The following is a 13,187-nucleotide window of genomic DNA, read 5'->3' on the forward strand; positions in this document are numbered from 1 at the left end:
CAACCTGTCCAGCGCAGCCCTTGTAGTCTATAAACAGAATACCACAAGAACTACTAATGAAACTCTGCTGGTTAGGAAGAAACGCAAGACAGAGTATATTATCACCATCACAATCTTCCTTTTGGTACTACGCTGTGAAATTTAAGGAATTCATCTTTGCCTTACCGATCATTGGTTGCAGAATGTTTTCCAACACTCGAACAAGTTGTTGGTAGATCTGAATAGCCAAGTCACTCAGTACTTGTCTGTATTCAGCTAAATCAAAATTAGTGAGGCAGTGTTCATTTTGACGAGGTGTGTTATGCTTCATAAACCCCTGAATTCATAAAATAACATAAATGAATGCTTCGATGGAATACAAAAATATTACACAAACCCAGTATTAGTATTTTTTCACGCAACTGACAAATAATACTTTCAAAATAATAGTCACAGCCCTTCAAAACTTTAATTTGGAACTTCTTCTGATTGTGGATAATGCTAGGACTTGCTTTTCAATTGCTATTTGTGCAACATCTGCTTCCTTGACTTGACTTCAAGCACCTGACCCAGGAACAAACTCTGCCAACTTTCTGGCAGGTGAGATACTTCCCTCCCACTCCAGTACGGGCATTTAGAGCCAAAAGTTCAGTTAAGTTTGAAAAAAGAGCTAGGCATACCACAGCTCCCAAATGTAATTTCGTCTGCCATACCATGGTCAAAGGGCTTAATAACGCCTTTTTCACAGGAAGTACAGAGAATACAATAATGAATAAACAACATAATAGTAGCAGCCAGATTCTTCTACTTAATCTGAGTTGGCACTTTCAGGATTGCAATGCCACCTAAGCCTCTGGGCCCCCAGCCTGCAATAAAGGGAAGCTGGTTCACATCTTCTCTCCCCGTGCTTTCTACTGATGTCCTTACCACCATTCCAAAAAGTGTAGCCGTTTTAAGAGACTTTGATTAGATTTTGAGATAGAAATTTGTTACAGAGTAGTGCTCACAACAGTATTGTAGAGTAAAAGAAACCAGAGTAGGAGCACTGCTTACCTCTTCTCCGCTATACTGCTTCAAACAGTGCAAAAATCGGCAGGTGTTAGATAGCCAGAAGGACACTGTTTCGAAGTCATCACCTCTTTTCTAAAGATAAAAACAAACATATTTCAATAAAGACTGGTAGGAGGAATAAAATAATAAGATGTTACATAAAAAATTAAACACTTAAAATCCAGTTTCTTGTAGCTACTCTGATATTTTGCAAAACTTTGTGTATTTCAGTAATATATTACAAAATCAAGGGTGGTTTTTTTTCAAAATACCATTAAACACCCTCCCTGTTTTCTATAGTATTTTTCAAGAACTTTCCAACTATGATTTCCTTCACAAACATGAATTTTCTGTGTTTTACAGACCCATCCTAACCACTCTGTGCAGAAATCACAGGGCACTGTGACTGTATTCCCAAAACACCCATTCTGTGGCACAAGGACTCTTGTGAAGAGCTCAACAAGGAGGATGGGAATGATGCAGAGCCAGCAGGAAGAGCAGAAAACAATTCAGTTTTGATGAATGTCAGCTACATTGTAACCATTTTGGCAGCCTGATATGGAAAACAAAACAGAAAACCAAACCCTCCTCACCAAAGAACACAGGATCTAGCATATGGTGAGTAATTAAAATTTCTAGGGCTCTACAGCATGCACTCCATTCACTTAAAAACATCCAAAAATTTCTATGAGCATCTGAGCTCCTGCAGGATTGTTAGCTATACATTTTTTCAAAACATGCAGCTTAATTAAATGTTTGGCTTTTAAGCACATCTGTCTTATTTAAAAACTAAATGACTCCATGAAGCATAAAGCATATCTGTGTCTTAATAATGCCTTCAAGATACCCCTGACCTAAACTCTCCTAAACTCGTTGCAAAGACTTTAGGCAGTAACATCTTATCGTCAGCATTATCTGTAGGTGAAGCAAATGAGGAAATCTGTGAACCAGACCCGCAAATGAAACATTTTGATTAGGTGTTCTTGAGAAGATTAACAAAGACTCACTATGCAAACTTTGACTACACCCAAAACTCCGTAAGCATGGCTTCAGAGAAGGAAGAGTACTCAAAATAAAAAGAAGGTAGTTCCTTTTCCACTAATTCAAAGCATCTGTGGTATTATATGGATAAAATGCTATCCATGTAATTTGTTGCTTGTTAAGGCAACTTTTTTGTGACTTCAGTGGGAGGAGTTTACTCATCAGAAATCCAGAGACGATTCATTGAAAGCCTTTTCCTCACTCCTCTAACATAAAATCAAAAGCAAATTCTAAATTAACATTTTTCTAAACAAAGCAAATTAGCTAACCTTCAACACTTTTTTGATACCATTGATAGTGGAAGTCAACAAAGACCGCACTTTTTGGTCATCATTAAGGTAATCCGCATGGCGTACACACATGAATAAAATATATGCTGGTAGTCCTGGAATCAGGTTGACAGCTACTCCACGTGGTTTCAGCTCTTGGGAAAAACAAGCACACATTATTTTGTTATGTATAAAGTCATTGGGAGATGTTATATGAGGTAATCACAACCTCCCCAGTTAATAGTATGTACATATCTAGATATGGCCAGTGAAAACTAAGAACAAAACTAAGAAGAGCCACTTCCTTGGCAAAATATCAGAACAGAATAAAAAAACGTAACTGCCTGCTAAAAAATATGCAGACACATTAATACGTACTATACTCATCAGGAAGGATGATTAGATTACAATAGACATTTAGGATAAACTGAACACTGTCAAAACCAAAATAAGCTATTAATTTCATAATGCAAATTCTGTGTTCTTATCATTCATTTTTCAGAGTGTCTGGGAGCAGAGTAGGCTACAAATGAGAAAGATGCTTACCTAAAATAAGATTCTTGACAAGTTTTTGTTCATCCTCCTTCTTATATTCTAACATCCCTTGGAAGTCCTTTTCTTTCCGTGGAATGTTAACTGGACGAATAGGTTCATCAATGATTTGTCCAGGTGATATGTTCTCCATCTGCCCCACTTCAGAAGGGAAATGAGAAGGAATTATATATTTTTCAGTGAAACCAATGCATACCAGAGGAAAATATGACATTTCTAAGGAAGAACACCAGCATATAAAAGTAAGAAATATTTTCTTTGGTTCAGGATAAAACTTAACAACAAAACTCCGAATAAAAAAAAGACTGTTGATAAATGTATCTTGGGGTGGCATTCTTCCTTTGAAGATGGGTTCAAGTGTGCGAATAGCATCCATTAATACAAATTTACTGCTGATTTTCTGGATTTTATCACAGAAAAGCATAAAGGCAAAGTGATAGCCGTTAATTACTTAATCCCACATTAATACTGCAAGGGTCACTGTTAATTGTTCTGCAAGATGCCTGTATTGTTCATGCCTGATGTTTGTTGCCTGTTGTGGTAGGTTTACCTCAACCAGAGCACGTACAACACTGGCTCCAGCAGGACAGGGTAGAGAACATTACGAGCAAATGTGCAACAACTTATGGGTTGAGATAAAGACAGTTTAATATGAGAAGGAAGGAGCAGGACAAGGTGAGGGGAAGCAAAGCAAAGGCAATCACTCACAACCCTGCACAGCGGGACCAACACCCAGCCAGCCTCTAAAAAAAACCCTCTTCTGCTCCTGACATTAGGTGCTGTGGAATATGGACTACTCCTTTGGCCAGTCTGGGTCAGCTGTCCTGGCTGTGGGCTTGTGTGCCCTCCCACCACTCAGCTTATTGAGAGGGCAGAGTGGGAAGAAAGAGAAAACCTTGACACTGTGCAAGCTCTGCTCAGCAACAGCCAAAACACTGGTGTGTCACCAACACTGTTTTTAGCCACAAATCCAAAATACAGCATCACACAGGCTGTATGAAGCAAGTCAACTCCATCCCAGCCAGACCAACTACACCTTTCTAAGTAAAATGGGGAATAAACACAGACAAAACTATGTTTTCAGAAACATTCGCCCACTCTGTATTGTGTATGAATACTACTGCGGTCTTGTCCACAGCAGTAACCAAACAATATCAAAAGATTTTTTAAAAAACAAACGTACAGTAACCTTTCAAAAGGATGTATGAAATATCCACCTTGTTGCATACAGTGCCTCACAGTATCACATTCAACACCTACACTCCACCGGATTAGGTTGCATGTTTGTTTTCGAAAAGCAGAACTCAGCTTCATCCCATGAAAGTTACATCCTGTTCCCACAGCCCTCCCAGCTGCACGCAATTACAAACTACTGCACATCCTGCAAGTGTGCTAAACGTGTGCACCTGTCAAATGGGATAGAAAATGCAGAAATCCAAACTGGAGCTCAAGAAGAGCTCCCACTAACTAAAGGATAATATACTCCTGTTAATCCAGGTTTAACTTCATATCCCTGTTCTTTTCAAACACTGAAACACAGCTACACAGTCACTGATTTCAAACTCAGTACTCAATAAAACAACTCATTAGGCAGTAAGCTTGCTTCTGGAAAAAGCAGAAGACCATAAAAAACTTCTGAAAGATTAGGACCAGGATTATTTAAAAAACAAATTCATACTTCAACTTAATAACATTACTAACTGCTTTTAGCAATTAAAATTACTTTACTTATGCAGAGACATAATAAGCTCTCAGTTCACCAGTCCTAAGATCCTAAGAAAATTCATACTGATGGTCATAAAAATAAAATTAGCTTAGTCCGTATCTCAGCATTCTCATATTCAGGTTTGGCCAGCAGCTCCAAAAGGAAACCTCAAGCAGAGAAAGACAGCCTCAGCATTCTTGGCTCCAGTGATAGAGAAATTCAAATTCAAAGGAAAACTGGGTAAATTATTTCTGCCTGGTTCATATTTAGTATTGCTTTTGTCTTGACAAAAACAGATACTGTCTTTCAGTACACAAACAGCCCAGGTAACATTCCTTTATGTTCAAATGTTTTCTGTCTTCACAGAAACATCACTCTGCTCTACTCATCACTTCAAAATGTGACAAATCTTCTAAAGGTTTATGAAGGAACACACAGAGCTCTGAGCATATCTCCTGTTTCTGGAATCATTTAACAGAGGCTAACGCTACTGAAGACCTCATGCACTCCCGACTGCTAAAACGGATAGATATGAAAAAGGGATCACAAGAAGTAAACCAAAATCTTTCTCTCAAAACATAAAAGTACCTTCAAGTTCACCAATCTTCTTAGCAAATACTTTCAACTGTTTCTTTAACTTGCGAACAGTTTTGTCTTGCTTTTCAAGCTGCTCCATTAAATCCTGTAAATTAAAATGAGAGAAAGAGTAAGATATGAGAAAAATCCCATAATGGTGAGAGAGACAAAATCAGTGCTGTTAGAATTGCAAGGCAGTGAGGAAAGCTGAACAGTGGTGCCATCCTCTGGCTGAGGTTTGCAAGCTGGTACGCTGCCTACAAGACAAGCCAAATATTGCAAATATTATTAAGTTATGTGCAGCACGACAAAGGCAAAGCTCTTAGGCAGGTATATTCTGCAGACACTCAGAACTAGGTCAGTTCTTATGGCAGAAGACATTTTGCTGCAAACACATCTCCCTAATGCTTCCTCCTTGCTCTTCCAAATGCCTTATGGAAATAATTATTATTTAACAGCTAGCCTGTATTTCTGCATCATTTATTCATGCCTTCAGGACTGACTCATTATTCCAACCTATCCTTTTTATAAGATGGTAAGAGAGATATCTGTAGAAAGACCACAACTTGCACTCAAATTTACCAAAATCAAACATCCAAATATACATTCCTTGTGAAGCTCTCCCATTTCTCTATTGCTTGCTGTCATCACATCTCCTTACACCTTACCTCTTTTTATTCTGTACCTGAACAACACCTAGCACCCAAAAGTCCTGCTCTTGCAAGAAACTTGTATTTTTCTTTCAAAGGAATACTCCCCAGAAATCTATCTGAACAATTCTGTGACCTATGGTAGTGCATTCATAAAATAATTATGTAAGTAAACCAGGGGAAGTCTTTCTAAAGGAAGCAAAACCTCAAGCTCAAAAAACCTGAAAGCCATTCCAGTTTAAGAGCTGTAAAGCAGCTTAGAAGAAAAATGCTCTTTCACAAGGGTGATTCTTCATGGCACAGGTAAGGACATAAGGGACCATGAGCTCCCTGCATCAAAAGCATCATCTGGGAAACTACACCTCTCCTAAAGTACTGAAAAACATTAGTGCAGCATGGGCAACAACTTAGAATTAGGCACAGATTGTTCCTAATCACGTACTAAAGGGTTTACAACCTCATGTAATACACTTGAGTACTAAGATACTAGGCCTGCTGAAAGAACAGAATCAAGGCCATGCTTCACAATCAAAGCAGTGCTCAATCTTACAGCAGAAACCCTGTTAATGACATGATATACTTAATTGTCAGATGTAACAATTTCTCTGAAATTAATAAAAAAATACATGTAAGTTCAACAGACTGTTTCAAATTTATCAGTGAAGTGGTATGATTTCTGAACAACACACATGTGAGGAGGAATAAAGTTCTATCTATGGTGAGATTTCACATCTCATTAAGCTTTAGAATCTCATAAATTATATTCTTTCAAGTTTACATATGGTGCTACCTTTGATTATTATGGAAATATTATTTCCAATTTTATCCTTCATATATTGCATTTCTGAAAAATATTAAAAGGTTATATATTTTGATTCTGATAGATTTATTCATTCCAGATCAGCACTGTAAAGAGATCTATGAACAAACTCAGGTTGTGATGGGACTGCAGGCATTATTCGCCTCGAAAAGTATCTGTGTGGTCAGGTCTCTACTTTGCTGAACTGAATTTAAATATATCAAAGTTTTAAAGCAAAGAGTGGTTCTGAAAATTGACCATCTTTTGCATCATATACCTCTTTTTCAGGGCAGTATCGAGTAGTATACAAAAAGAAACTGCTTTGCTCACAGTGCAAGACTTGTATTAGTAACAAAACTGTGCATCAAAAAGAGACACAGATTACACAGAGGACACTAAGACTAACAAAAAAGCAGTGAGGGAAGTAATTGGCATCATGAAGCTCTCTGCAGGGGATTTCCTTTGAAAGGGAGAAAGGGCGGCAGCCTGCTTTTCAATTAGTGCTCCAGAAATAGCGAAGAGACAACAGAGAAACAGGATTCACATGATCTACATACAATCATCCGTTTGTAAAGTGAAATCCGGTACGATTGATACTTCTTGGGATCATCTGCATACAACTCCTCATAAAACTGTAAAAATAGGTACAGGATTTTTTTCCCCCTCCCTTTGAGAGTCTGATATTTCAGTAAACACTATATAAATTAAATCAGATTATAACAAGATCAAGAACCTCTAGCTTTTAGGTAGCCTAGTCCTTAGCTGTGGTGTTCACGGTAGCCTCTCCCAGAGAGAAGCTGATGTAGATGACTTGCTGAACAGTCAGATCTTTTAAAAATAGGCGATACTAATACTGTGAGAGCTCAGAATATAACCTTCGTGAGAACCTGGACAAGACCTTTTCTTTTGCTAATTAAGATGAGATTGCAGTGAATACTGCAATTCTAATATCACAGCTGGAAAGCCTGTAAATTATTTCCACTCTAGGGCAAGGAGGGGAAAAGGAGCATATACCCAACTTGGAGCAGACTTGCAATACTCAAAACATCAGAAGTGAAATAGTAAGGAATGAGTCTATATTTAACAAGTAAAATTGCATTCTCTATATTTGAGAATAAAGAGAACTCCTCTGGGATGTAATTACATGACTGTGTGTTGTCTTGGGAACACAGAATGTGATGAGTAGGTCTCTGGAGGAAAAAAGGCTAAAAATCGTATGACTAAGCAGCAGGAGGTAGCTGTCAGAGATGGAAACATTCACCATTTACCTTTGCCAGTGGGAGACAGCTGCTGCTGAGGCAAACTTATATTTTCAATCAGTTTGCCAACATCTATTACCTGAGTTACCTGATGCTTTCCTCAAAACCTTTGGTACCAAGACAAGAGCCCAACAATGATAACTTTTGTTACATGCAGGAAAGACTACACCTTGGCTTGTTTAGAGGAAGCAATGGCACTCACTAGAATTTTCCTTCGTGAAGTAGCATGGTTCCCTTTACCAGTTAACACTGATAAGCCAATGATATTCCAAGACAGGCCTCTCCGGAAAATTTCCCTAGAAATGAACTAGCCTGCAAATGATGAACATACTTCTTTGTGGGGAAAGGGAAGGGGTTTCACCCGATCTTTCCTTCATTTGAAAATGTTGTGCAGTAAACAAGGAATACCAATTACTAGTTACATGACTTCTAACCAAGTTTCTTTTTCTGGAACTATTTCTTTCTCGAGAGCATACTGAATAGCTGGAGCTCGTAACACTGTGGATTATCTCTGTAGCTTCAGGCAGGGAGGAGGGAAAGAAAAGTGACATTAAGAACTACAGCAGAGTTTTTTAACAAAATAAACTAATACATTTCAGAGGAAACATCACTACTTGGCACTAACATTTTTTATGATTTTCCTGGATATTAATATGCTATTCAGTGATGATTAACCTCATCAGTCGAAAGCCGGGATCCACGAGCTTTCTCCATGCCACAAACTTCAAACAAATTCCCTGAAACATCCTTACCTCATCAGCAATGATAAGCCTCTCTCTCCCATTAGCTTATCTATAGAAACACCACAGCACCCATGCACTTTTTTGCAGGAGGTTGCCATCTAAGAGCTGATGGGAGCTTACAGGCACAGCCAGCCTGTAAGTCCCCTAGCCTGCTCCTGCAGCACCGTCTCCCTTACCAAGTTCTCATTAGTCAGCCGGGTTATCTCATGTTGCAGACTGGCTTCAATGCGGGCCTCTGGAGGCAGCTGCAGATTCTGCGCTAGGAGCTGCTGCTGGCGATTGTTTTCTTCCTTCAGACTTTGGATCTCACCTCGCAGCGACTCCAGTTCGTTCTCGTGGCTCTTCTTCTGTGACTGAAGCTGAGACTCCAGCAGCCTAAAGAAGTTGAGCAACAGTTGCGTGAACACACTCAGAAAGTTACATCCCCAGTTCTCAGAGGGAGTGTAAAGCTTTAGCTGCTGCTCAGGAACAATTAGCCATGGCTTGCAAAGGAAAATGAAAAAGGCAGAGTACTCTTTAAACCCTTCAGTATGCCTTCTAATTAAATTAACATTGCATGATCAAAAAGTGGAGAGAAACTAATTGTGACACTGCTTTGCATTTCCTTTGTGATTGAACGTATACTGTGTATGATGCCACTGAGAACACAGGACAATAAAGGTAATGCTAAATCTTTACGGACTGTCACTGCTTTTAAAGGGGCTTTAAAGAGGTTTTATTTTACCTCGAATCAAATCAAACAAACCGTGCACGACGAAGCAGACACGTCTTTGCTGAAGCTAGGACCCTGCAATACTAACAAAGGAAAATCTTCTAACTCTGTTCAGAAACCATTTAGTGCAAATGCACATAAATAATCTTTCTTTTTACATTAAAACCAACATTGTGCAGAGGGTTGTCAGGAGCACATGAACGTTAACAGAACCAAACTGAAGATTGGGATCCGGGAGCTCTACGTTATTCTCACCACTGACTCACTCTTTCCCCCTTGGGCACATCACGTCTCAAACTCTTCTTGTGTGAAATGAGGATGATGTGTATCAGCCTCCTTCCAAGCAGCGCTGTGGGGACCTACTCCTGCTTGCAAGGCACCGTCCAGGTGCTCTGACTCATCACTTCGTACATACACACACAGAGGAAGTGATATTACTAGTGACCACTAGTGTTCAATTAGACAATCTTTCAGGGTTTAAATATGCATAAGGCAGGCACATTTATTAGTAACTAGACTGATCAAGCACGCAGGGGCAAACAGTCATTTACCCGCGTTGCTCTGCTATTTAATATAAAGCTTCTTGTCTCTACAGTGCTAGGACAAGAAACACGAGGCGCAGAGCAAACACTCTCACATCCTGCTCTGCAGAACCCTTGCTCTAAGTAAGATTTTTGCAAGCTTACAGAACAATATTAGGTGTAGAATTTGTTAGCACAAGAAAAGGAAAGACTTTAGTTAGTAGCATTCGTTGCAAAATACCTCCTTCTGTAGTTACTGCTAACGAATGTGTGTACTGAAGATCAGCACTGCTGATTTACTGAATTAGTTGCCAGTGCAGGGCTAGGAACCATTTTGGAACTCTGGGACACGTGTATGGATATGGGACACAGACATGCTCCTAGAGCCAGAACCGCATTTTCTAACAAGGTAAATCTCGCCCACGACATGGCCAGCATGCAGTTTGTGCACAGGCTGCAGTGATTGCGCTGCGGCTTGAGCAGTGCCACGATGAACTAAAGATTACTTTTGTATGTTGGTTATTTGGTGTCTTACATTCTCAATCTGGCACGGAGAGAAGTGGGAGAAGAATAGAAGAAAACAATAGTTTTATAGTTACTAAAATGATTGTGGTGCTTTAGGCTGAAAAACTGTAAGGGACATTAATTTTGATACTCAGTGTAAAGGCAGACAAGTAATACACGGCTACAAATCTTTTCCAGTTGTGGAGCTTCTGGTATTCTAGTCTAGTTTTGTGCAAGTATCCTTATTAATTATGTTTGAATTGTTGCGCCATCTTAACTTTTTAAATGATAAAACTTCACAAGTCAAAAGGTTTGGGGACTAAGTTTGAGGAAACTTCAATTTGTATAATATTTGTGATTAATTTTTTTCTGTTAAAGCAATAGAAATACTGTAGCTAAAGCAAACCCATAGCAAGGGGTACAGTTAGCTAGAAAAGAAGATGCAAATGAAGAAAAAAAAAACATTCTGAGAAGTCTGGTAACCTGTTGGCTTGTTTTAACCCTTCATAAACCAGCCAAAGTTCTCCGTCCTCATTCAGCATATGATAGTCCTGGGGAGATTGCCTTTCAAGAAAAGTGTTTAAAAAAATACAAGAGAGATATGTGATGGTGATGAGATGACATGTTAAGAACATTACACACTAAATTACAGTTACTAAAGAGAAAAAAAAATGCTTTAAAACAAGTTAGCAAATTACTTCTCTTGTTTACGAGTACTTCTTCTTAAGGATGAAATTCAGTTCTCGGTGTTAGCCCAACTGGTTACAGCATTTCATGCTGTTACAACAAATGTATTGCAACAGACTATTGTGACCACTACTGGACAAAAGGTAACAAACCAGCATGGGGAATGCTGCCCAGTCTGAGCAAGGTAGCAATTAAAGGCTAAGAAGATGTAAAAACAGGAAGCTTGACTTTGCATTTCCCCATTGTTTTCTAATCCTTTCAAATATTGCACACAGCAATTTTACTAATCAAATTAAATTATAACTCCAACCATAAGTGTTCTCTAGGTATCCAGACTTACATGGATGGAGCTTACTGAATACTATATATGCAGTGTGCCACAGCAGACCCCAATGGATCATAAATCAAAGAAAGAGAAATTGTACCTGTTTGTCTCCTTCAGTCCAATATACGCCTGTGCTATTTCTCCTTTGTCTTTCATCTTTTGTACGTCCTCCAAGAGGATTGTAGAATCTGTCATGGTATTCTGGAAAAAGAATTATGATTTCCAGGGTAAATTTAACAATGTAATTGTTCTTCGAATCCACGGTTTTGTCCCTTTACCCACACAGAACACTAATCCTTGAGTACCCACATTAAAATTAGCACGGATACCTGAGCAGGAGGTTGGTTAATAATTTTTATGTCCATTTGGTGTACCTTTTAAAATGAATGCATGCAACCTGGTCAAATATCAGTCTAATAAACTGGTACCTGTGTCAACCCCTTTTCATTTGTTCATCATGTAAAAGGAAAAAAATAGATTTTATGAAATGATCAATTTGCATTTTATTTCAAACTACCAGGAACAGCTGCTAATACTGAAACTGGAGAAGCATAATTTTGCACGCTTAATACTATTAATATTTCTTGAACACAGCATTACATGTAGTCTTTCAAATCTCATAGATAAGGTCTCTTCCTCACTTCATATATTTGAATTACTCTGGCAAAGTAGGAAATAGTTTCTAAGTGCTCGAGATGTTTTACATGCGATACCATCACAATACCACGTTGCTTCAGTTTTGAGTGTTTACTATGGCACTTTTGTTTCTTCTTCAGCAAAATTTGAAATACTTAAGAGATGTTTACAGTCACCTCAGCCAGTCTGATCTGAGTCATCACTTAATTACAGTGGAACCACATGACTCTAATGAACATAAGAGATGGAATCCTGACTTCTCTTTTTGACTTTTAAAACAATGAAGTGCTACTTGCCCAAGTAAAATTTTGTGAAGTATTTACAATAACAACTTTGTGGACATCGCTTTTGGAGCCTAGGTCTCTATGCTTAGTATGATTCATGTCATCTAATATGAAAACCAATAAAATATATAAGCTCCTTGAAGAATTATTTCCAACATCCTTATGAGATCATCATCATTTCTCTACTATTACTTTACTACACAGTAAAACTGCTGTATCTCACCTGCCAATCTATCAAGCTTTAGCAGTCTGAACACATTATTTTTGGGCTGATGGAAAGAAATGCCAATCACTGTTATCTACCTGCTGTCATTGTAATATTTGAATTAAGAGCTTTTGTTTAGAGTCAGTTCAGTTTCTCATACTTCTAAATACTATGTGTTCGACTACATTTTCTATTCAAATATTCAGCAATTCCTATCTAGTATCTACAGATCACAATGTGGGTCCTCAACGTTTGTTGCACGCTGAGCACAGCAAACACTATAAAGTAAGGTAGTTCTCATTACCACAGACTTTTTTTTTTTTTTTAATGTGAAATGTATGGATTTTGCAAGTTAAGAGATGATTACTGAATCACAGTGCTGCTCTCCAAACACACTCAGCAAGATACATTGATCAAGCTGACTAGACCAATTCCTGAATCTTTCCTTGATGTTCAGGTTACCATAAACCAACAGTTCAAAACTGTTACATCTGCTTCTTTTGAAGTAACAAGTTCCTTTGTGTGGAGCAAGGAGATGGGGACGCAGGGGACACAGAATAATGAGAAAGGTTTTTCAATAACAGCAGTTAAGTGCAAGAACAACTTCAAATACATGTTGGTTACTTATGACAAGCAGGGAAATGAAAGCTCAAGTATTGTTGAGGTTGGGGTTTTTTAGCATTTAAGAAT

The 13,187-nt window shown here is 38.4% G+C and overlaps 1 protein-coding gene across 17 annotated transcripts in view; it reads right to left on the bottom strand.

The window, feature by feature from the left end:
- Positions 1–13,187, bottom strand: part of MYO5A (myosin VA) — a 103,242-nt gene that overhangs the window by 7,122 nt on the left and 82,933 nt on the right. For 7 of the 17 annotated variants that reach the window (XM_037394578.1, XM_037394576.1, XM_037394577.1 and 4 more), the window contains 9 exons: positions 11,473–11,573; positions 10,844–10,924; positions 8,800–8,998; positions 7,179–7,253; positions 5,185–5,278; positions 2,886–3,032; positions 2,340–2,494; positions 1,033–1,122; positions 166–316 (listed from right to left, as the gene is read on the bottom strand). In XM_037394578.1, the coding sequence (XP_037250475.1) occupies positions 166–316; positions 1,033–1,122; positions 2,340–2,494; positions 2,886–3,032; positions 5,185–5,278; positions 7,179–7,253; positions 8,800–8,998; positions 10,844–10,924; positions 11,473–11,573 (1,093 nt within the window). The remainder of the gene's footprint in view (positions 1–165; positions 317–1,032; positions 1,123–2,339; positions 2,495–2,885; positions 3,033–5,184; positions 5,279–7,178; positions 7,254–8,799; positions 8,999–10,843; positions 10,925–11,472; positions 11,574–13,187) is intronic. The other 10 variants (XM_037394592.1, XM_037394589.1, XM_037394590.1 and 7 more) reach the window with 3 other exon arrangements.

Source organism: Falco rusticolus, chromosome 7 (assembly GCF_015220075.1).
Source record: "Falco rusticolus isolate bFalRus1 chromosome 7, bFalRus1.pri, whole genome shotgun sequence".
Lineage (NCBI taxonomy): Eukaryota > Metazoa > Chordata > Aves > Falconiformes > Falconidae > Falco > Falco rusticolus.